The sequence below is a fragment of the Protopterus annectens genome, chromosome 8.part0 (assembly GCF_019279795.1).
Source record: "Protopterus annectens isolate FY-2018-M chromosome 8.part0, PAN1.0, whole genome shotgun sequence".
Taxonomy (NCBI): domain Eukaryota; kingdom Metazoa; phylum Chordata; order Ceratodontiformes; family Protopteridae; genus Protopterus; species Protopterus annectens.
Window position 1 is genome coordinate 141,289,850 of NC_056741.1, and position 21,811 is coordinate 141,311,660.

Consider the following 21,811-nt stretch of genomic DNA (forward strand, 5'->3'; position numbering starts at 1 on the left):
GAACCCCAGTTAACCATGGAATATTCAGAAACTACTCTTAAGTCTAACATCCTACTATTAAGTGATAACCTGGCAAAATTTCAAACCTCTATAAACCCTGTGAACACTGTTGCCTAAAGAGAACTGTTCACAGAAACCCTATACAAGCATGTTAATAGCTGCATAGCAGCAGCTGTACCCACCAGGAATAGGTATAGAACTAACTCAGAAAACAAGTCACCCTGGTGATATAACATCTATAGGCTTAGAAGGAAGAAAATCATGGCAAAAATTAGGAGGTGCAGCACCCAGCAAGATAAAAGCACTCTCACCAAACAAAGGAAACAACTCAGAAGACAAATAAAGTCTACCAAAGCCAAATGTTAAGTAAATGTGGCCTCCTAGGTCAAGGGCAACCACAAGGTATTCTTTACCTATGTCAACAACCTCAAAGGCAATACACAATTGTGTACAGAGCTTATTGTTAATGGAGCCACATATACTGAGCCAGAAGATATAGCAAACCTACTGAATGACAAATTCAGTTCCAACTTTACCCCTCTCCCTCCTCAACCTTCCCTCTGGCAACACCATCAAATATAACTCCCCCAGCTATCACTAGGGAACATGTCCTTGATGCTTTTTCTCTCTAAGGCTAGGAACACTGCATCTATGAGCCCAGACAATATCCCAGGATGCCTTCTAAATAGCATGAAGCATGACCTATCAGGCCCACTGAAATTGCTATTTAACTGTAACTTCCAAACAGGCTTCATGTCTCACAAATGGAGAACAACAACAGCCATCTCTCTGCACAAAGGTGGGCCATCTACAGACCCTTGAAACTACAGACCCATAAGTCTCACTAGTCTCATATGCAAAGCCATGGAATGAATTATCATGGAGATGATTAACAATGACATTGGAAACCTCCCAGACAATGGACCAGTTTCATCAAGGGCAGGTCATGTCTACCCAACTGGTGGACGTCTTTGAGAAGGTCACCAAAATAATAGATGAGAGCAAAATGGTTCACACTGCCTACCTTGACCTGGCCAAGGCATTTGACACAATCCTCCCTTTGACATTGTTGACAAACTCAGGAGGTTAGGTATAAACCTTTATGTCACCTGATAGCCAGTTGGCTCACAGACAAGACCCAGTAAGTTAGAACCGTACAGTCCACCTCTACAAAGAGGCTAGTCACAAGTGGAGTCCCTCAATGATTGATGCTGGGACCACTCCTTTTTGGCATTTATTTCTCTAAACTCAAAGCCAATGTCAATGGCCTCTGGCTGACTAAATTTGCAGATGATTGCAAATTAGAAGTAGTCATAGAATACCCCACCAGCACAAATGTTCTCCAAAAATGGATGACACAAACAAATAACTGGTGTCAGAGCCATGGACTTAAACTAAATGCCAAGAAATGCATCCTTCGGGAATATCATATTGGCAACATACCCAGTAGTCATGGCCATGGGGACACACATAGACAGTAATCTAGCCTTTGAGCATTATGTGTCTACAGTAGTGAGAAAATCATTCTATGTTATGCAACTTATAAACAAAGGTATGGCATCTAGGACCAAGGAAGTCATTGTTCCACTGTATTTGGCATTCATCAGACCTATCATTGAGTATGTTGAGTACAATGCCCCTTTGTTATGTACCTAACCAGGCATGTCCAGCAATTGGAATGTCCAGAGAGATTCTTCACTAAAAGAATACAGGGCATAAGTAACATGTCCTATGCAGACCACCTCAAGGCCCTATTCCTGTATTCTGTCTCTCACAGGCTGTCGGGGGGAAAACAAGGCATTGTCAGACCCACCCTGATGGACCTCCTGCATATCCACAAAACAAGCAGCACCAGAATTACCCATTCTAAAGACTTAAACCTTACCTGTGATATAAATAGGACCCGCTGGAAAGACAAGTATGTACCCCACAGACTACCCCTTCTCTGGAACAAGCTTCCCATCCATGTGAAGCAGAGTTCCTCCCTAACCCAATTCAAGTGTAACCTGGACAACTGGATGGGGAACAGGAAATTTATCCCTGGCACCTATGTCTCTAATGGACACAGGCAGCCTGTAAATGGTTCATATCCCTGGCCCCTGCCTGTAAATGTTTCACCTCTCAAACCCCTGCCTACACTTATCAAGGGTACCAGAACTTGTAAGAGATTTCTGATGCATGTCTAGGCTTAAAAAGGCCCTTGCGGCCATTAGCCTAGTAAACACCTATGACCCTAGTGAAGCATGTAATGTATTTATTCATGAGAGCAATTTTTATTTATGAGCATCAAGGGGGAGTTAAATTTTGCCACTGTGATTAAATAAACCATTACCCCTCTTATTTCTTGTGTGTTTTAGTTATGCAGTAATTTTATATTTTTATAAATAATCTTTATATATAACATTTTACTTTAAATAAATGGGTTATACAAAAGAACAATCTGATATTGTTTTTTCTTGGGTACAAAGTAATGGTGACACAGAGTACGATGATGCTTTTGTCTGTGTTTTGCTGTTTGACATGAAAGACAGTGCTAATATGTGCTAAATACAACATATTCTTGAATTGTTTAAGAAAGGTAATCCTGAAGAGCATTTTCATGTTCAATATTAATGAGGAGTTTAATGTCACAGTGATCTGCAAGCTATGTATGTCAGAAGGTATGTGGTACAGCTTAATTCATTGCACTTCTTGTCATTCAAAAATTAGTGTGTGTGACTGGCAGGGTTCAGACTACTTGGGATCGTCTGATCATGTAAGAAGTGAGGAGAAACCAAAATAAAATTATTATAGTGCATTGATAGTCAATTCACAGTTCTGCAACTTAATATTCTTACTGCAAATTCTTAGGGAGGGAGTATGGATTTTTTCTCATTTCTCTTTTGTTATGCAACCACTTATTATGTTGGCCCTTCTATTACTTGCATGATCAGAGATTATTTGACACTGTGACTGACTGGTTTCCTTAGATCACCCTTATATAATGGATATCAAAACATCTTAGATGTTTCGCCACTGTAATAATTTACATTTTGATGTAGTTTTCTTATGTACTTAGGTTCATAGGTTCATAGGTAGATACTAAGCTATCGGCCCTGGGGCCTATACAAGCCCAGCCAAAATGGTACCCTGGCTTTTGCCACCCAAGAAAATAATTTTCCTGTGCCACTGTCGAGCAGAGCCACAGAGGTGATCCCCAGGGTGAATTTCCTATTTCCCATCCAATCAAGATTTTTCTTGAGTGCTAATGATGAACTTTGTTTGATATAGATAGGTAGTTTATTCCAGAGTATGGGAAGTCTCTTGGACAGGAATCTATCTTTCCGGCATGTTCTGTTTATTGTGGTGACAAGGTTTAGGTCCCTAGAGCGTGTAGCTCGGAGGGATTGAGATTTCTTTAAGTGGAGCATGTCCAACAGCTCTGGGTTTGACATATGTTAGGCAGAGATCACCTCTGAGTAGGCGATATGCGACGGAGTAAAGTTGGAGTTTTTTGAGACGGTCTGCGTAGGGCATCTGTTTGAGGCTGGTAATCCTCTAAAGAAAATGCTCTATGGAGTTTAAATATACCCCATTTAGTGCTACTTTGGTTATATCTCTTTTCTCCAAATAATGCAGAAAATAGTATTGCATTAATTATTTTGTTCTTACCCTCCAAGTTTTCTTTACTGATATTTATATGTTTTTTTTTTCAGCTGATAATGCAGTTACACAATACACTGCCCCATGCAGTAAAAAAGGTATGTATAGAGGACAGTGATATTCTAGTTTTGAGCTAAGCATTATCTTTGCATTTTTCTTGATGGAAGCTAAACATCAAATACTGTGAAGTAGATATGGGTAATATATGTGATTTAATTTGCTGTCTTGTGCATTTTTCTACTATGAACAAAAAAGTCCATTTTATGAATTCATTCTTTCAGTATGCCTGATAAAACGATTGGGGAAATGGTAATGCTGAAGAACAGAAACACAGTGACTAATAAGTTATTAATATAAACTTGTATCACTTCTTCCTAGACTGTTATTAATGCAACACAGGTGCTATTGTGCTATATGTATGAGTCAAAATACAAAGTGCATCTGATTGTTTTGAGTTCCCATGGGGAGATAATTATTACACAATAAACATACAATTACGTAGTGCAGTATTTCTATTATATAATACAAATGTTTGTCTAATAACAAATATAATGTATTATTGTTTAGTATTTTCACTATTAATGTAGTTTTCTAGTAAAAATGAAAATTCTCAGATTTGCATAGACATTGTACAATATTTATTCTGTTGTAAACAGAAAATCAAAATAGTGGTGCATAAGTTACAGTATTACATGACGACAGTTGTCACTAGTATTCAAAATTCTGTTACTGTTGGAATTTGATGAAATTAACAGAATTCCACAATCTTCTTTTGGAAACAAAATTCAGAAATTCTTCACTAGTGAATTTATTATATTCTGTAAAGTGGCGAGTAGGTAATCAATGCTCATCATTAGATCAATGTTGCAGCCATGCATCCAAAGCTTTAGGGCACCTTCCATGTGCCCTAGCCACTGATAGCTTGAGCAGAGGTGGAGAAAATCAGTGATTTGAGTGGCAAACCTTTCAAACTTTTCTTGCCATCAAACTGCCCTCCTCTTGCAGGCTTCAGAGGATCACTGGTGTGCTAGCACCACCATTGCTGGATAGATGAGTACCCTCCAGGGAAAAATCTTCCCCGGTTATTTTTTTTTATTTATTTAAAACAGTTATTTGTTGATAAAATTGTTTATTTCGTTTTATCTATTTTTATGGGTTGTCGCAAAACATTCTTGTCAAGAAACTGAGCTTTCCTCATTGTCTTATTGAAAATGTGCTTTTAAAAAAGTAGTTTCCTAAGCTAATTTTGAATTATGTCATTAACTTATTGTGATTTGGGACTGAGACAAGTGATTCCAATAGTTTTTACTGTGTATTTCTGAGGAAACACTATTTTTTGTATTTCTGTGGTCACCTACTCTTCATAGTTTTGCTATCCACTTCCTGAGCTTCTTTCTTCGCTTCACCAAACCATAGAGCAGGCCACCAGTTCTTCGGTTCTTCCTTCCTCCAGTGACTCCACAGCAGCCATATCTGGTTCCTCAATCCACATATCTTGTTCCCAGAATACCTTTAAGTTAGTCCTTTTGATCAGGTCAGAGATGTCCTCTATGGTTGTTGGCATGTTCCTGTGGACAAGGAAGTACCACAGTTGTCAGTCTGATAGGAAGGAGTGGATACTGCATGTCTGAGCTAAGACGATTGATTCCAGGGCTAGTGTACCTGCTTTGAATCAGTCTATTTCTAGGGATTCTTCTAGAGAAAAAAAAGAAACAAAAAGTTAAACATTTATTTTGCCCTGTCTTTGCGACTATGGACAGGTAAGATTTGTTGGGGTTTGCTAAGGGTTTATTTCAAGCTCTTAACCCTTTATATTCTGATTCTTCAGGGAGTGGTAAATGAAAAAGAACTTCTACTTCTGACACCCATTCCTAATCAGAAATGTCAGGGACTTGACTGGGCAGGATTTTCTTCTTTTAGTTCTACTGAAGTAGAGGCTTCTGAAGAAAGTGTTTTTTTTTTCTGATTTTTCCTCTGAAGAAATGTTTTTTTTTTTTTTTTCTGAAACCATTATCAAAATAAATGAGTCGTTTCAGCAGGAATAGAATGATATTACAGATGTTCATCAGTCCCACTGCCTCAGTGGCAAGATAACCCAGTGCTGGCCAATTTTCAACATCTCAGACTCCTCTCCCTCTCTGCTCCTTTCCCACATGGGCTTCAAACTGAACTTTCAAGTCCTTCCTCATACTCTCAACAAATTGTTTTCCTGGGGTTTTGGAAATACATAGTAAAAATTGTGGCATTCCTGCAAGAAGATAAAGATCTGGCTTATCAGGGCATTTTCTTGGATTTCCCTCTTCTAGACATGGCCTCTACATGAGAGTTCCTCAAAGTTGCAGGCCTCTTTGCATCAGTGATCCTCATGATACCACTAGCCAAACTACACATGAGAAAAATTAAATTGTACTTGAAGAATTATTGGATCCATCACCTTCATTCCATGGATTTCCAGGTACTAGTACTGGGATTTTATGAAACAGGAACTGTGGTGATGGATGGATCAACTGCCTCTGAATCCAGGACTCCCTTTCCCTCTTCAGACCCCAATCCAATCTGCAGAGACAGACTCTTCAGATTTTGTGTTGTGAGCAATGTCCATTAGAGTTGAAGTGCAAGATTTGTGGGGCCCTCAGGACTTACCAAAACACATAAAATAAAAGAGATGTTTTGCAGGAATTAATGTCTTAAAAGTTCTGCACCACTTTTGGACTCCGAGTCCTCTTCTAGTGGTCACAGACAACACTACTGTGATGTGATACCTGAACAAGCAGTTGGGTACAAGTCATACCCCCTTTTCTGATTGGCAGTGATGGCCTGGGAGCTGGCTCTACAGCTTTCTGTGACTCTTCAGGCATCACACATTATGCCAGAGCAAAACACAGTGGCTGATAGACTAAACATATCCTGGACAGACCCTCACAAATGGAAGCTCCATGTAGGGGTCTTCCTCAAGTGGATCTGTTAACATCCTTTCAAAATAGACAGATAAAAATTTCTGTTCAAGACATCCTTGCATCCATTCTCGGAAGACAAATGCTGTATCTTTCCCATGGAAGGGAATGTTCCTACATGCATTTCCACCCTTTCCAGTGATACCCAAAGTACTTCTACAGATTCAGAAAGAATACATCATGTTTAAACTCAATTCTGAATTTACCTGGAATCATGCCATGAATCTCCCAGTGTTCTAGCCTAATCCAAACAGCAAGGGAGAAAAGATTCTACATACCTTAGATGCGCACAGGCAGCTCAGGTACTACCTTAACAGAACAAAATCCTTTAGGGATGCTGTCCAGCTGCCTGTCTCCTATACAGGGGCTAAGAAAGGTCAACCTGTCTCTAAGCAACTACTACATGATGGTTGTTCTACGTTATTGTTTTCTTTTACCCCCACCATGGTAAATCTCTTCCAGGCAAGGTTTAAGGCTCATCCGTCTAGGGCCTTATCCTCTTTGATAGCATATTTGAAAAGGATGAACTCTAGAAGCATTCTAGAGGCAGCAACCTGGTTGTCTGTTCATACCTTCACAAAGCACTACAAACTGAATTCCTGTTCAAGGTCCAGAGCAAGCTTTGCTAGAACCATTTCCATGTCTCCTGGAATCGTATCCTCCACCTCCCATGTAGGGTAAGCTTTAGGAATCTATCTAAAATATTACTGAGGTAGTGGAAATGGTGAACATAGTACAGTTGTGCAAGTCCTACTTACCTGTAGTAGTAGATGCTTGAATTCTTTGCTGGCTCAGTGGCAGCATCCACCCACAATCCCCCCAGATTGTGCATAGTTGATGTGGGTTTCAATCTTTCTAATTCAGTTGTTGTTGGATTTGTTTTTCTGTATGGTATTGTGATTGATTGCAAATTTACTCTTGCTAGATGATTCTGGCTTCAGGTAATTTCCTCTCCTTTTTTTTGGAAATGAAAAAGCATGAACACTCACTTCCTGGAACAGCTTGAGGCTTCTCTCTCAGGATATGTTCATCCAATCAGTGGTCACAGGAAGAGAGAGGGAGGGGAGTCTGAGCTCTTGAAAGCTGGCTAGAAATGACTTACCTTGGCAGATAACCCAAAATACCACAGAGGAAGTAAGGAATTTGAACGTCTACTGTTACAGGTAAGTAGGACTTACAGAATTAAACCTTTCTCATAGGTTCATAGATTCATAAGTGGTTACTGGGCTATCAACCTAAGTGCTGTTTTAAGCCTAGCCAAGCAAGTTCTGAAAAATATTATGATTTATTACAACTGGATTTTCATCAACCTGAAGCTATTCTGTTTTACCAGCCTTAAAAGATATTTTCTTAACAGCCTGCAGCATGCCTGAGAGCCATTTCTCAGCCCCTGAAAGTCAGATTGATTACATAAGGTTCCTCAGGGTTTTAATTTCAATTTGACCCTGCAATGATTTCCATGACAAATCCTTCTGCAGTTAAACATTTGATGAGTGCTAACCCCATTCTCTTCTTGACACGAAAGCTTTATTTGGGCATGCTGCAACTGACATCCTAAAGAGATCTGATGAAAGAGGACAGATAAGCCAGAGAGCTGCCCAGATTTTTCAAACCCCTTTGTCTAACTTTATTATGAATTTTCCTTCTAACTTGGGACCTTTTTACAAGAAATAAAACAGTGCCGGCAAGCTTCATGAATGCAGACTTTCGAAAAGTAATGGCACAGAGGTTCTATAAGGAAGGAGGCGCCTCCTAGAACCAAGGAGAATCTAAAAAGTCAGAAATGCAGAGCTGCCCCTTCCAGAATCTCCCCATCCCCACACTGACAATACTCTAAACGTTTCCCTAAGCTTACTCTACATTTCCCTCTATGGCCACAGATAGTCTCAGACAAATGGGTTCTGAGAATCATCCAGCTGGTTGGAGTAAGAGTCTCTTCCTACTTTTCACGGGATTCCTCCATAACCTCGCATCTAGACTTCTCTGTTCTCTCAAGTCATACAGAATGTGCTGTCCCAAGGGGTGCTAGAGCCAGTGCCCCTAGATCAATCAGAGAAGAGTTTTTAATCAAGAATTTTTATGCTGCTAAAGAAGGAAGCACATTGGAGACAAGTTATAGACTTTTCCTTAATCAAGTAGTTTGTGAAACTACAAAAGTTCAAATGCTGTCCCTTTAAATCCCTTCAATCCCTGTTAACTTTCATGCACCCTCTCAGTTTTCTGGTAACATTAGACTTAAAAGATGCTTCTCATCATATTACAATTTCCAAAGACTTCAGACACTTTTTAAAATGTTCTGTGTCTGGCTTATACTTTCATTTCTCTGAATTACCCTTCATGTTATCTTCAGCACCAAGAGTATTTATAAAGGTTTACGTATGGGCCATCGGCAATCATTTTTTCAGCTGTTTACTGAAAATCAAACACTGAAAACAGTGAGCCGAATATCAAAAACAAAAAAAAGTTTTGCAGGAGGACAAGCTCACCTTCACCCCTGACGTATGGGACTAGCCAACCTCCACGCCCAAAATTATTTATACAACTGCAGGGTTGCACCACAGTGAAGGAAAGGGGAAAAATCAGAAAAACACACATACGGTGCACATAATACAATCTGTTGAGGTGAAACTCACTGCAACATTAAATTATCGCACTTAAGCTGCTCAACCACCAGTGCAGAGATCACCTATATCTATGCCACTTACAAAGTGTCTAGCACTGGTGATAGCTGATTGTAGTTTGCAAAGCATGCACATTTTTCCATATTTAGAAGACTGTCTTATCTTTGCAATCTTTTTCAAAATGTCAGCTGTCCCTTGCTTGGGTAAGAAACCTATCTCTCCATCAGGGATACCAGGAGGACATTCAGAAATCTTCTCTCACTAATTCTCACAGAATAGTGTTCCTAGGATGCTGGCTGGATACATCCTTGGAGATTACTTTTCTCCCTCTGAACAAAGTAAACAGAGTAATGAGCAGCTGCACAGAGTCTAGGTGATGCCTGTCATGGGAAGAATTGTATAGCCAAGCTGCTTTAGCTGTGGTGCACAGTATCTTCTAGACAAGAAATACAGACCACAGACTGCCCAACATGTCAGGGCTAACCACTCAACAGTGTAAAAATTGGCTCTAGATGATTTGATAACATTGACTAATGTTAACAAAAAAATTGACATAGATACTTCCAGGTCACAAGGTAATTGAGGACCTGGCCTACACAGACTTACACCAGGGACCCATGTTAACAGTGGAAGAAACCTGTGTGCCTCTATTGGCCAGTGTTTGCCTGCCATAAAACACAGCAGCCCTAAATACATAAGGTACTGGTCAGCCTGTGTCCAGCTGTCCAGCTTAGGTTGCCTAGGATAGCACTGTTGAGCAAAAGGTGGACATAAAACCAATCAACTTGCAAACATAAACTATGGACTGCTGCACTCAGTAAAGGTTCACTGACAAGACACAGAAGATGGATGACATGATGGTTAGGAGGATACTGGACATCCTGGGTACCCAGCAGATGAGGTGGAGGGGCAAAGCAACAAAGTTACTTGGCTTGGGATACACAGTCTACTATGCAGGAGAAGGACAGACTAGAAAAGGTGTGAAAATTGTGGTGAGGCAGAGTCACTTGAAGAGACTGAGGGATGTCATCAGAAATTGTGATAGACTCATGGCAATCAAATTCCTCTGTAAAGATAGGGCCTTTGGCCCACAGCAGGGTTGTGATAGTTAGGGAAAGAGTTCATTCAAGCAAAAGAGCTCATTCTACTGAGTACAGTGAGATTATTTGGGAAGACCCACTCCCTTAGCTTCTTAACCTTGAATTGCCTTCTGTTTCCAGCCTTTCTACATCCTGAGACAGTGTAGTCAACCCTCTACTCCTAGTCCACACAAACTCAACATGTGAAAGATGCAACTATATTAAGAACTTTAAATTCATGCTCTCTCACACGCCAGTCAGTATATATGACAATGGCCGGTTCATCAACATGACCACCTCACCTCCTACTCCACCCAAACCCACATCACACATACCTACATATGTTGAGGTCCTCACCTGAAACATACCTAAACAGCAGAACCTTCCCAAACATAAACACAAGCAGGCTACACAAATACTTCCTCTGCAGAACACAATTCACATAATAGATCATATACCAATGGCTCACCTGTCAAGCCCTTAAAGCAAAACACAAAACCAAACATATTAGTCATAGCTGATTCCATCATGAGACACACATATGTCCCTCTCACCAGGCTGGATAAGGAAAATGTCACAGTCAGCTGTCTGTCAGGTGCCAGGATGCACCATATCAGACATGCACGCAATTATCTCAACAACAGGTACTGTTATGACTCCATCATAGTCCATGTTGGTGTGAAGAACTTGAGACGTACCTTTCTGAACTACATGAAGAGAGACATTTTTGAGCTCTCAGACTGTGTGTCTCAGGCTGGTATGTCCCTAGTCTTAAGAAGCATTTTAACTTCACCTAGGATGATGCCTCAAAACAAACAGAAAATGATTGACTTCAATAATTGGCTTAGTTTCTGGTGTCATTCCAAGGGGATACAGTATCTATCAGCTTGGGATAACATGATCAGTAGACCTCAGTGCTTTAGCTACTGGCCAAGGCTGTTGTCACCCCCATAGTGCCTTTTTAGGCAGTGTCTCAAGGACAAAATTCCCAATGTAAAACCTCCATCTAAAAACAACTTCATGGTTTTACTGCTAAACACTAGGAGTCTTAACAAGAAACTTCACTCACTGGAAGCAGTCCTCACTTTGGAAGACATAGACATTTGTGCAGTCATGAAGACCTGGTTCAAGGCTGTGGAGACCACCCCAGCCATATCGGGCTACACCTCCTTCCACACATTCAGACCACAAACTGAAGGCATGAAAACTAAAGGAGACAGTGTATCAATATTCATTAAAGATAAATACACCTCCAGATTGGTTAGACAGCATGATTCCCTGGAGATACTTCAGGTGCAGTTAACTTTTGGTAGGACACTTATTCAAGTCATTACCAGCTACAGGACCCCCTCCATGAATCAGGACACCCACTCTGCCTAGTTGGATCTACTTGAGTCTATCAAGATACATCTGAACACTATGGTTTTGAGCAATTTTAACTACCCATCCATTGACTGGGCAAATAACTCATGCACAAACTCACTTGCCCTAAAGTTCCTCAGCTTCATTAATTCCAACGCCCTGGACCAGCTATTTGATACTCCCACAAGGGGTGCCAACATCCTGGATCTGGTGCTTAATATTGGGGACCATTGTAGCACCCCCACTATGAGGCCTTCCGTGGTGAGGTCTGACCACAAATCAGTCTCATTCAAAGTAACTATCACTCACCACCACCAACTAAAGTAAAAAACTTCTCTAAAGCAGATTATAACCTCTTATAGGATAGTATAAATAGTTTCACTGCACCTCCCCCCTCAGATGGAACTGGCAACTATGCCGAGTTCTACACAAATGCTTTATACAAGCACCCAAACAACTGCATTGACTTGGCCATACCTGATAGGACCAAAACAAGCTCCTCAAGGAAGAACAAACCTGTCTGGTGGACAACTGCCATTAACAGGCTTTACAATAAGAGAAGAAATTGCTATCTAAGTGTAAGAGGGAGCTGCCCTAAATTGGAAATACAGTCTCCTCAGCTTAAACAAACAAATAAGACTTCTTGTGAACTCCTCCAAAGCTAACTACAAATCCAAATTAGCTTCCTCAACTGAGGACAACCATAAAGCATTCTTTAGTTACATCTGTAACCTAAAAGGAAAGCCCAAAATTTGAGCCGAACTGGCAGTTAATGATACCACATATACCAAACCTGTGGACATTGCTAACCTGCTATCTCACAGGTTTCAATGCAGCCAGAGACACAAAGTCAGTACTAGGAAGCTTTCTGTATTGTCTTTGGGGTGAACTAATTGCTACTCTGGAAGCATGGAGGTATAAAATTGTTTTATGACTTCCAGCACCTGCCGCAGATCTGAGCAAAAGCCCTTGTGTGTGTATTTTTACAGGTAGGGGCTAAATCCTGGCATCTTCCAGCAATGGGGGGTTGCCTGGGAACTAGAAATCAGATGACAAGAAGTGATGTTGTTCTGCAAGCTAACCCAGAGGTAACATTTTAGATATTATTTTGAGAAGTCTCTTAGTAAAACTGAGCATTCTGTATTCTGTCTTGGGCCTGACAACAACAGAAAGGGCTATACACCACATCATCTGCTTTGCTCTATTAAGTAAGTAGAAATAGTGATTCTCATAGTGTAGCTATATATTGTTTTTCTTTATTTGTCTGGGCCTGTCCTTCAATGTTATTTAAAATATTTCATGTGATTTTAAACTCTCATGTCAATGTGAATATATACTGAGTATTTTCTTGTTCTTTTATTATTAATTATTAAATATATTAAACCTTTCATTGTGGCTGATCTTTGTAGAGATATTTAAGTTTTGAGGGCATTTGCATTTATTTGGTGACACTGTGTGGACCACTCCTAATAGCCTTGCTCTTGGTCAAACTACTATTTGCATTAGTATTAATATTACACAGTAAAACTGGACGCCCTTTGTTAAGGGCCTTAAAGTAGCTGCTGAGGGGTTCTGGTGGCTGTGATAACTACCTTATATTCTGGCAGAAGGGGGCATAGCTGGTAAACCTGTGCCAGCATTTCCCAGGTGTGTGTGTGTGTGTGTGTGTGTGTGTGTGTGTGTGTGTGTGTGTGTGTGTGTGTGTGTGTGTGTGTGTGTGTGTGTGTGTGTAAATCAAATTTCCAAGAGTGTGTGTATCAGCTACTTAGGCAGGGACATGAAGCACTGGTTGGACAGTGAGAGTGTTGGAGGACTTGGCTTGGAACCCTGGCTAAGGAGTGAACTCTATAGTTGGGCCACTGGGGAGTCCTATTGGGGATCTGGAGAAAGAGAGAGGAACCATCCTCCGGACTGACTGTGTTCCCTGTGTGCTCTTAATGGAAATTGTGCTTGATTGTGCTTGATGCAGAGAGCTGCATCTGGAGAGATTGTGTGGGTACACCTGTTATCCTCCCAGTGAACGTCCCTTACTGGTGCTAGTGGTGAGAATTGAGGCTCCTTGATTACTGGCCCAGAGGTGGGACATCACATATTCGTTGGCAGTGGTGGGATCACATCACCAATTGGGATTCAGTGGTGTGGATATTGAACTCCTGTAGCCTCTAAATAGTAGTCACTAAAGAAGTTGTTTGTACTCTCAAGCAGCCACATGGTAGATATTCACAGTTTCATATCACAATAGTTTTAGTTTTTGTTAGCTTAGTCAGAGAGAGAAGGCAAGGATGTCAGTGGAGGATTATGGCAAGCTTACAAGGAGCCAATTGGCTAAGATGTGCCAAGCCAGAGGACTGGTGCATGTCAGTCTGACTAAAGGGGAAATGATTGCAGCCTTAGTCACAGCTGCATCACAGACCAGCAACCAGGGAGACAACCAGACTGGCCTTGAGGATGTACAACTCTCAGAAAATGGACAGTTCATCTTTTCCTTAGAAGACTTAAAAATCCATCTGGAGTTAGAGACTTGAACTGGAGGCCAAACATTTGGAAATAGAATCAGCAGACAGACCGTGGCATTTGGGGGCTATAGAAAATGAGAGGCAGAGGCAACATGAGAGGGAGATGCTGACTCTTCCACAGGGTCATGGAAGTAATGGGGAAAGAAATAACTGAACCCCAGCAGCAATAAAGGTCGGTAAATGTCTTCCAGAATTGACAAGAGGATGATAATTTTGATAGTTTTATTCATATATTTGAAAGGGTATATAAACAGTATAATGTTGACCAAAGACTCTGGGTACGGTTCTTGACCCCCTTACTCCATGGTAAAGCTATAACTGCTGCTTCTGCATTTTCTGATATTGATTGTTTAGACTATAACAAAGTAAAGAAGTGTTTATTAGAGTATTTTAAGTTAACACCTGAAGCTTATAGGACAAAGTTTCATGAGCATAGACGCAAGGTAGATTAAAGTGTGTATGATTATATTGCTGAGCTAAGCACTTATTTTCATAGGTGGGTTAGTGGGTGTCAGGCCACCCCTTTTGAAAAGCTGGCAGACCTTTTGATGAGGGAACAAGCCCTTACATTTTGTCTGAGGACATGAGAATCTGGCTGGCAGATAGGGAATGCAACACCGCAGATGAGCTGGGAGAAAAAGGGGATTTCTACTTAGCAAGCAGGGCATCACTGAACAGGAAAGGGATACACAATGCTGCACATGGATAAGGGAAACCATGGTGGGCTGCCTAAGCCACCCTAACAGAGTCCAATAGCAACAGGGGAAGTCACTAGTTCAGGTACACGGCCAGGATCAGGGGTTAAATGTTTTAAATGTAACCGTTGGGACCATGTATCATATAGATGTCCATGGAGGCAAGGTGGGGAACAAAAGGTAGGGCAGCCGGCAAGTGGGAATAACAAAATGCCAGTGGTAAGTTGTCTGGAGACAACAAGGGTACCACACTAACACAAGAGGTTATATCCTATCTTAGTAGATGGGAAACAGGCTACTACTAAGAGAGACACAGCCTCTGACCTGACCATTGTGAAGCCTGCAATGGTTAAAGAGGAGCACTACTTGATTGGACATTCTACTCCAGTCAGAGCTTTAGGAGGGACCCCATTCCAAATACCTTTGGCTAGGGTTCACCTTGACTGGTAGGTTATAAAAGGAAGCAAGCATGTAGATGTAGGTGTGTTTGAGGACATCTCTGCAGATGTCCTAATAGGGAATGATTTTGATAATGCAGTACCTTGTGTGCATGTAGTTACATGCAATCAGGTTTGGAGCCAGACTTGTGGGTCTGGTAGCCTGGAGGATACCCAGACAGACCACACACTTGAAGCCAGAACTGGTGAGTAGGCTACTTCAGGGAGGAAGCTACCCTGTAGCAGTGAGATTGCAGGTGAGCCACAGCTGCTGGTGGGTACTGATGTTCCCTTGGAAAGAGTAACTGTAAGGGCAGAGGTGAGCAGTAGCACCCAGGCTAACAGTGAGGCACTGCTGTCAGACAATACCAGACTTCCTGTGGAAGGGGAGCTGGGAAGGGTTACAAAGAGAGAGTTGAGACAGGCTCAGCTCTCAGACACTACATTACAAGGCTTGAGGGAGGTAGCCAATGAGGCACCTGATTCTCAAGGAAAAGGGGAAACTATATACTGGAACAAAGTTTACTGTATAGAGAGTGGACCCCTGAGGGAGGGCTAGAAGGTGAGGTAATACAGCAGTTGGTAGTGCCCAGAACCTATGGTCTGGTACTTCTAGCCATAGCCCATGACTTTCCCTTCACAGGTCATATGAGCATAAAGCATACCAAGAGATGTACTATGCAGAACTTTTATTGGCAAGGGAATGTAAAACTGCAGGACCTGTGAGCAGCACCAAAAAGTAAGCAAGATCAAGACAAGGTCAGAGTTACTTTAGTGCCCTTGCCTGTGATTAAGGAGCCATTTCAGAGGGTAGCTATGGATATTGTGGGGCCTCTGAGTATCCCACGTTCTACAGGGAAGAAATATATCCTAGTGGTAGTAGGTTACCAGATACCCTGAGGTGGTGGCTCTGTCCTCCATCCAGGCAGAAAAGGTGGCAAATGCTTTGTTAGAGATTTTCAGCAGGGTAGGTTTCCCAAGAGAAATGCTGACTAACAAAGGTGCCAATTGCATGTCAGACCTGCTGGCTTGTCTGTGGAAGCACTGTGGGGTGAAGTACCTAAAGACCACCCCTACCATTCCTAGTCTAATGGTCTTGTGGAAAGGTTAAACTCTACACTAAAGACCATGCTACGGGCATTTGCAGATCAGTTTAAGAGAGAGTGAGACAAATATTTGCGATATCTGTTGTTTGCATGCAGAGAGATACCCCAGGAAGCCACAGGTTTTCACCCATTGAGTTGCTGTATGGGCATTGGGTGAGGGAACCTCTAGATTTGATTCATGATGAGTGGGAGGGTGAGTGTGAATCCCACAAGGAATCTGCTGTGGCATATGTCCTAAATCTCAGGGCAAGGTTCAGGGAGCTCTTGGGCTTGGCCCAGGAGAATCTGGCAGGAGCCCAATAGCAGAAAAAAGTCTGGTATAACAAGAATGCGCAAGCCAGACAGTATGCTGTGGGGCAGTAGGTTATGGTTCTCATGCCTGTCAAACACAATAAACTGCAAGCAGCTTGGGAGGGACCCTTCAGAGTGGTAAGGAAGGCAAGGCCACAAACTGTACCATGTTAACATGATGAAACCTTATCATGATAAAGAGGCCCTTGTGCTGAGCATTTGTAATAGGAGACAGGATGAATTGGGAGGGGCTATGGCTACAGGGAGCCAACCAGCAAAATCCCAAGTTACTATTGTGGAGCCTAGGATTGCAGGCATATGATATGATATGATTATTATGAATATTAGTATTAATATTACAGAGTAAAACTGGACACCCTTTGTTAAGGGCCTTAAAGTAGCTAGTGAGGGGTTCTAGTGGCAAATATAACTACCTTATAGTCTAGGCAGAAGGGGCATAGCTAGTAAACCTGTGCCAGCCTTTCCCAGGTGTGTGTGTGTGTGTGTGTGTGTGTGTGTGTGTGTGTGTGTGTGTGTGTGTGTGTGTGTGTGTGTGTGTGTGTGTGTGTGTGTGTGTGTGTGTGTGTGTGTGTGTGTGTGTGTGTGTGTGTGTGTGTGTGTGTGTGTGTGTGTGTGTGTGTGTGTGTGTGTGTGTGTGTGTGTGTGCATGTGTGTGTGTGTGTGTGTGTGTGTGTGTGTGTGTGAGTGTTTAAATCAAATCTCCAAGAGTGTGTGTGTCAGCTACTTGGGCAGGGACACAAAGTACTGGTTGGACATTGAAAGTGTTGTAGGACTTGGCTTGCAGCCCTGGCTAAGATCTCAACTCTATAGCTGTGCTAGTGGGGGGTCTTATTGGGGATCTGGAGAAAAAGAGAGGAACCAGCCCCCAGACTGACTGCTTTCCCTGTGTGCTCTTAAGGGTAATTGTGCTTGATTGTGCTTGATGTAGACAGCTGCATCTGGAGATACTGTGTGTAGCTGTTATCCTCCCACTGAACATTCCCCACAGATGCCAGTGGTGAGGACTGAGGCTCCTTGATTACTGGCCCAGAGTTGGAGCGTCACAGGACCTACTAAATAAAGTTACCTGGTTCCTCATATGTGGGACAACAGAAATAAAGGAGAGGCCATTCTAGACTTCTGTATGGAAAATACCTTGATGGTGACCAGCCCATGATTCAGCAAGAGATATTCACAAGATGAAATATAACAGTGGTCAGCATGCATCCCAGGTTAATTTCCTCCTATTAAGGATAAAGCATTGAGGTACAGTCAGAGTTTGAAAACTCATTCCCAGTGAAATAGTCAGCCCACACCATACATCAGTGGTGACCACTTCAGCTGCAAGCAGTGGACAGAGAAGGCTTTAAGATTAAGAGAGACTTGGATGAAGAAGATGTCTGGAATGAAACCACAAGAGTTCAGGGAATATTCAAGACTCTAGCACATCAGGAAGTGGAAGAAATAGGTAGAGATGAGGAAGCATGGTTGCATCTGGAAACAGCATTTAAAAGACTATGGAAGAGATATGCATCTGAGCCAGGTATGGAAATATGATACATAAGGAAAGTTTGTGGTAGACTGGAGAAGTCAAGGAAGTCATCATAAGAATGAAAGAAAGAGTGTGGGTGGAAAAGTGGGAGACAGAAAAGACAGGCCAGGCTAAGAAAGGGTACTGGTTGTCTAGCAAAGAGGCTACAAAGGCAGTCACAACAGTAAAAAGCAATGCATCACAGCCAAGTTACAAATTTCTGAAAAGTGGCTAAGTCGATGACACAAAGAAACTTTTATCAAGTCGCAAGGCAAAGACAGAAATGTAAAGAAGATTGTCATCAGACACCCCTCATAAGGCCTGCCAGCAACAACCTGCTCACTAGTCCATAGAACATCAGAAGCAAATGGAAGCAGAACTTCCAGCAGCTTCTAAATGAAGAAGACTCCATAGAAGATCTGCTGACCCATACACAGCCTACAGTAAAAGAGGAAAATGACCCCATCCTAGAAGAACAGCTCTAAGGAAAATGAACTCAGTGAAAGCATCAGGCAGATATGATCTAGATGTTGCATGAGTTAGGGAAGAAATAGCTTCTGAGGGTACTCATAGCAGTATGGGGATAAAGGTGTATCCCAGATGACAAGAAAATATGCATCCTAGTGGCAGTGTACAAGAACAAAAGGGGCATTCATGACTGTGGGCAGTACAGAGGTATCAAACTCCTGTTACATTGCATGAAAGTTATGGAAAAGGTGACTGATAAATGAATAGACAGAGTAGTTCAAAGTAAGACTGGAGATGAGCAGTTTGGATTCAGATCAGGATACAGCACAACTGACCTGATGTTTGCAGTGAGACAGACAGTTAAGAAGCTAGAGGTAAGGAAAGAGTCCAACAGGACATTCCTAAACTTGGAAGAAGCATATTCTAAGGTCCTAAGAAAGATGATTTGGACAGTCCTGCGGTGGTTCAAAGTGCCAGAAACATGGTAGAATTAGTGCAAGCTATGTACAAGGACCCAATGACTCAAGTAAGAACAGTGTTAAGTCTCAAAGAGGTGTTCCCAGTGGGAGTGAGTATGCATAATGGTTCAGCTTTGAGCCCATTGCTGTTCAAACTGGTGATAGACTATATTAGCAAACAGATTGGTGGGGAAAGATCAACAAAATTGCTGTATGCAGATGATGTGGCATTACAGGCAGACTCTAAGCAAGAACTTCAGTAAAGGATAAGGTAATGGAATGCAAAACAGAATGCACATGGGATGAAACTGAGTACAGATAAGACAGTTGTAATCACAGCAAATGGGGAAGTCAGAAGAAGCTGAGAATTGGTATAGAAGGGAAAATTCTGGAACAGGTTAACAGATTCAAGTGTCTGGCAGGGGTGGTTGAGGAGAAGAAAAGTCTGAATGAGGAGGTCAAAGCTAGAATCAGAGGGGCTGCAGCCAAATGACATAGAGTGTCAGGTGTAGTATATCACAGAAGAATGCCAAAGAAGCTGAAAAGTAAGGCATACACAACAGTGGTGTGACCAGTACTACTGTATGGTCCAAAAACCTGGTCGGTAAAGGCAGAGCCATTCAGGAAGCTAGAGCCGATAGAGATGAAGTGCCTGAGATGGGTGGTAGGATGCACACTGTGGGATAGATGAAGAAATGAGAACATAAGAGCAGAAGCCGAAGTAGTTCCAATTGCAGAAAAGGTCAAAGATAACAGATTATGGTGGTTCAGGCACATATGCAGAAAAGGAGATGACTGTCTGGTGAAGAAGATTTGGGGCAGACAGGAAGAAGCAAGAGGAAATGAGGGTGTCCAGCAAAGAAGGGTATAGATCGTGTGAGAGAAGACCTGCAACAGTCAGGCATGAGTGCTGAAGATGGCAGGAGTGGCACTGAATAAAGAGAGATGGTGACAACTGACATGACACCCTGACCCCATGTAGAAAATGGATAAAAAGGGATTGATGATGATGATGATGATCTGTCCTTGACATATCCAAACTACCTTGAGTTGAGAGTCCATAGGTTAATTATGTCCTTATTTATTAATGCCAAAGTGATCCTTTCCATAGCTTTACAGATGAGGCTGACCAGACTTATCGGGCCTATAATTACCTGAGTCAATTCATTCCCTACCCTTGTGCAGGGGGATGACTGTTGTTGCCCTCCATTCATCTGGCACATAGCTTGTCTGAAGGCTGATATTGAATAAAGCAGTCCAGTATGTGATCTGGACCCACAGGAGTTGGGCTCATGGCCTTGGATTGCAGCTTATCAATTTATTTATTTATTTACATTTGTTAACCTGGTAGTGTCCGACTGGGTTGGAAAAAAAAAAACGTTTTCAGTGGAGACCCAGGGAGAAAAGCTCCACAACAAAAAGAACATTTTTAAGGTACAAGCAGTAAACTTGGTTTAAGTAGTACATTGCTAACAATATGTAAATGAGCTTAACAAAATATTACAGCAAAATATAATAACAGAATACAATATAAACATGCATGTTTCAAGCATACAGGAATACTATTTATTGAGGTTGTTTTACAATATATATGAGGTACATAAGCTTGAAAACGTATTCTTGGGAGATTTGAGGGGGGATGTAGATGCATGCATGGGTGGCACAGTGGTGCAGCAGATAATGTTGTTGCTTCATAGCAAGAGGTTCCCCGGTTTAATTCTTGGCTGGGGTGCCTTCTGCGTGGAGTTTGCATGTCCTCCCTGTGTTCATGTGGGTTTCCTCCAGGTACTCCAGTTTCCTCCCACACACCAGTGTCTAGCTCTGAGCCACTACTGTTCACGTTGGTGTAGGACTACATTACCAGACAGGTAGGAGGGGACAAATCAACATAGCTGATGTATGCAGACAAATGTGACATTAAAAATAGACTATGAAGAGAAACCTCAGAAAATAATGTGGAACTGGAATGCAAAACTGATGGTACATAGGATGAAATTGAGTACAGACAAGACGTTTGTCATGGAAGCAAACTAACAGAGAGTGTCAGTGTAATGTGTGACAAAAGAATGCCAAAGAAGCTGAAAGTTAAGATGTAGAAAGCTGTTTTATTGGCCAGTATTACTATATGGTAAAATGAAAATGAAACCCAGGAGCTGAAAAGCTGAACTCTGTCTTTATTATTATCCAAATATTAAGCACTTTCGTCCTATAAAATGGAATAAAGAGTTAATACGAAACAACTTTTTTGTAGCAAATAAACCCCTCCTATTCAAGGAAAATCACAGAATAATATTGTCAGGAAACAACACCAGTTAATTAAACGCAGTTAATCACCACATAGAAAATATAAACAATATATTATATTAAAAATCTAAAAAATTCTAGTACACCCACACCAATAAGTTAAACAAATAATTGTCCTATAATCAGTAACTCTACCGGATCTGAACAAAAAACATACAATCTATAAAAAGTTGGTCATATCAAAAAATGATTGCATTAAATGTTAAGATCTTTAATGTCAACTCAAGATCACACTATAAAATTTGTGAAACTGACACAATGTACAACTCAGATTGCATATAAAACTTCACAAGACACTACATGCTTTACTGAAGACATCTATGGCTAAAACATGGTTCTTGAATAAA

The 21,811-nt window shown here is 41.5% G+C and overlaps 1 protein-coding gene across 1 annotated transcript in view; it reads left to right on the forward strand.

Annotated features, from left to right (window-relative positions):
• The window catches only part of LOC122808164 (alpha-2-macroglobulin-like), a 366,256-nt gene that overhangs the window by 320,103 nt on the left and 24,342 nt on the right, over nt 1–21,811 (forward strand). Inside the window, exon 8 of the mRNA XM_044079137.1 lies at nt 3,696–3,740. Coding sequence (XP_043935072.1) covers nt 3,696–3,740 — 45 coding nt within the window. The remainder of the gene's footprint in view (nt 1–3,695; nt 3,741–21,811) is intronic.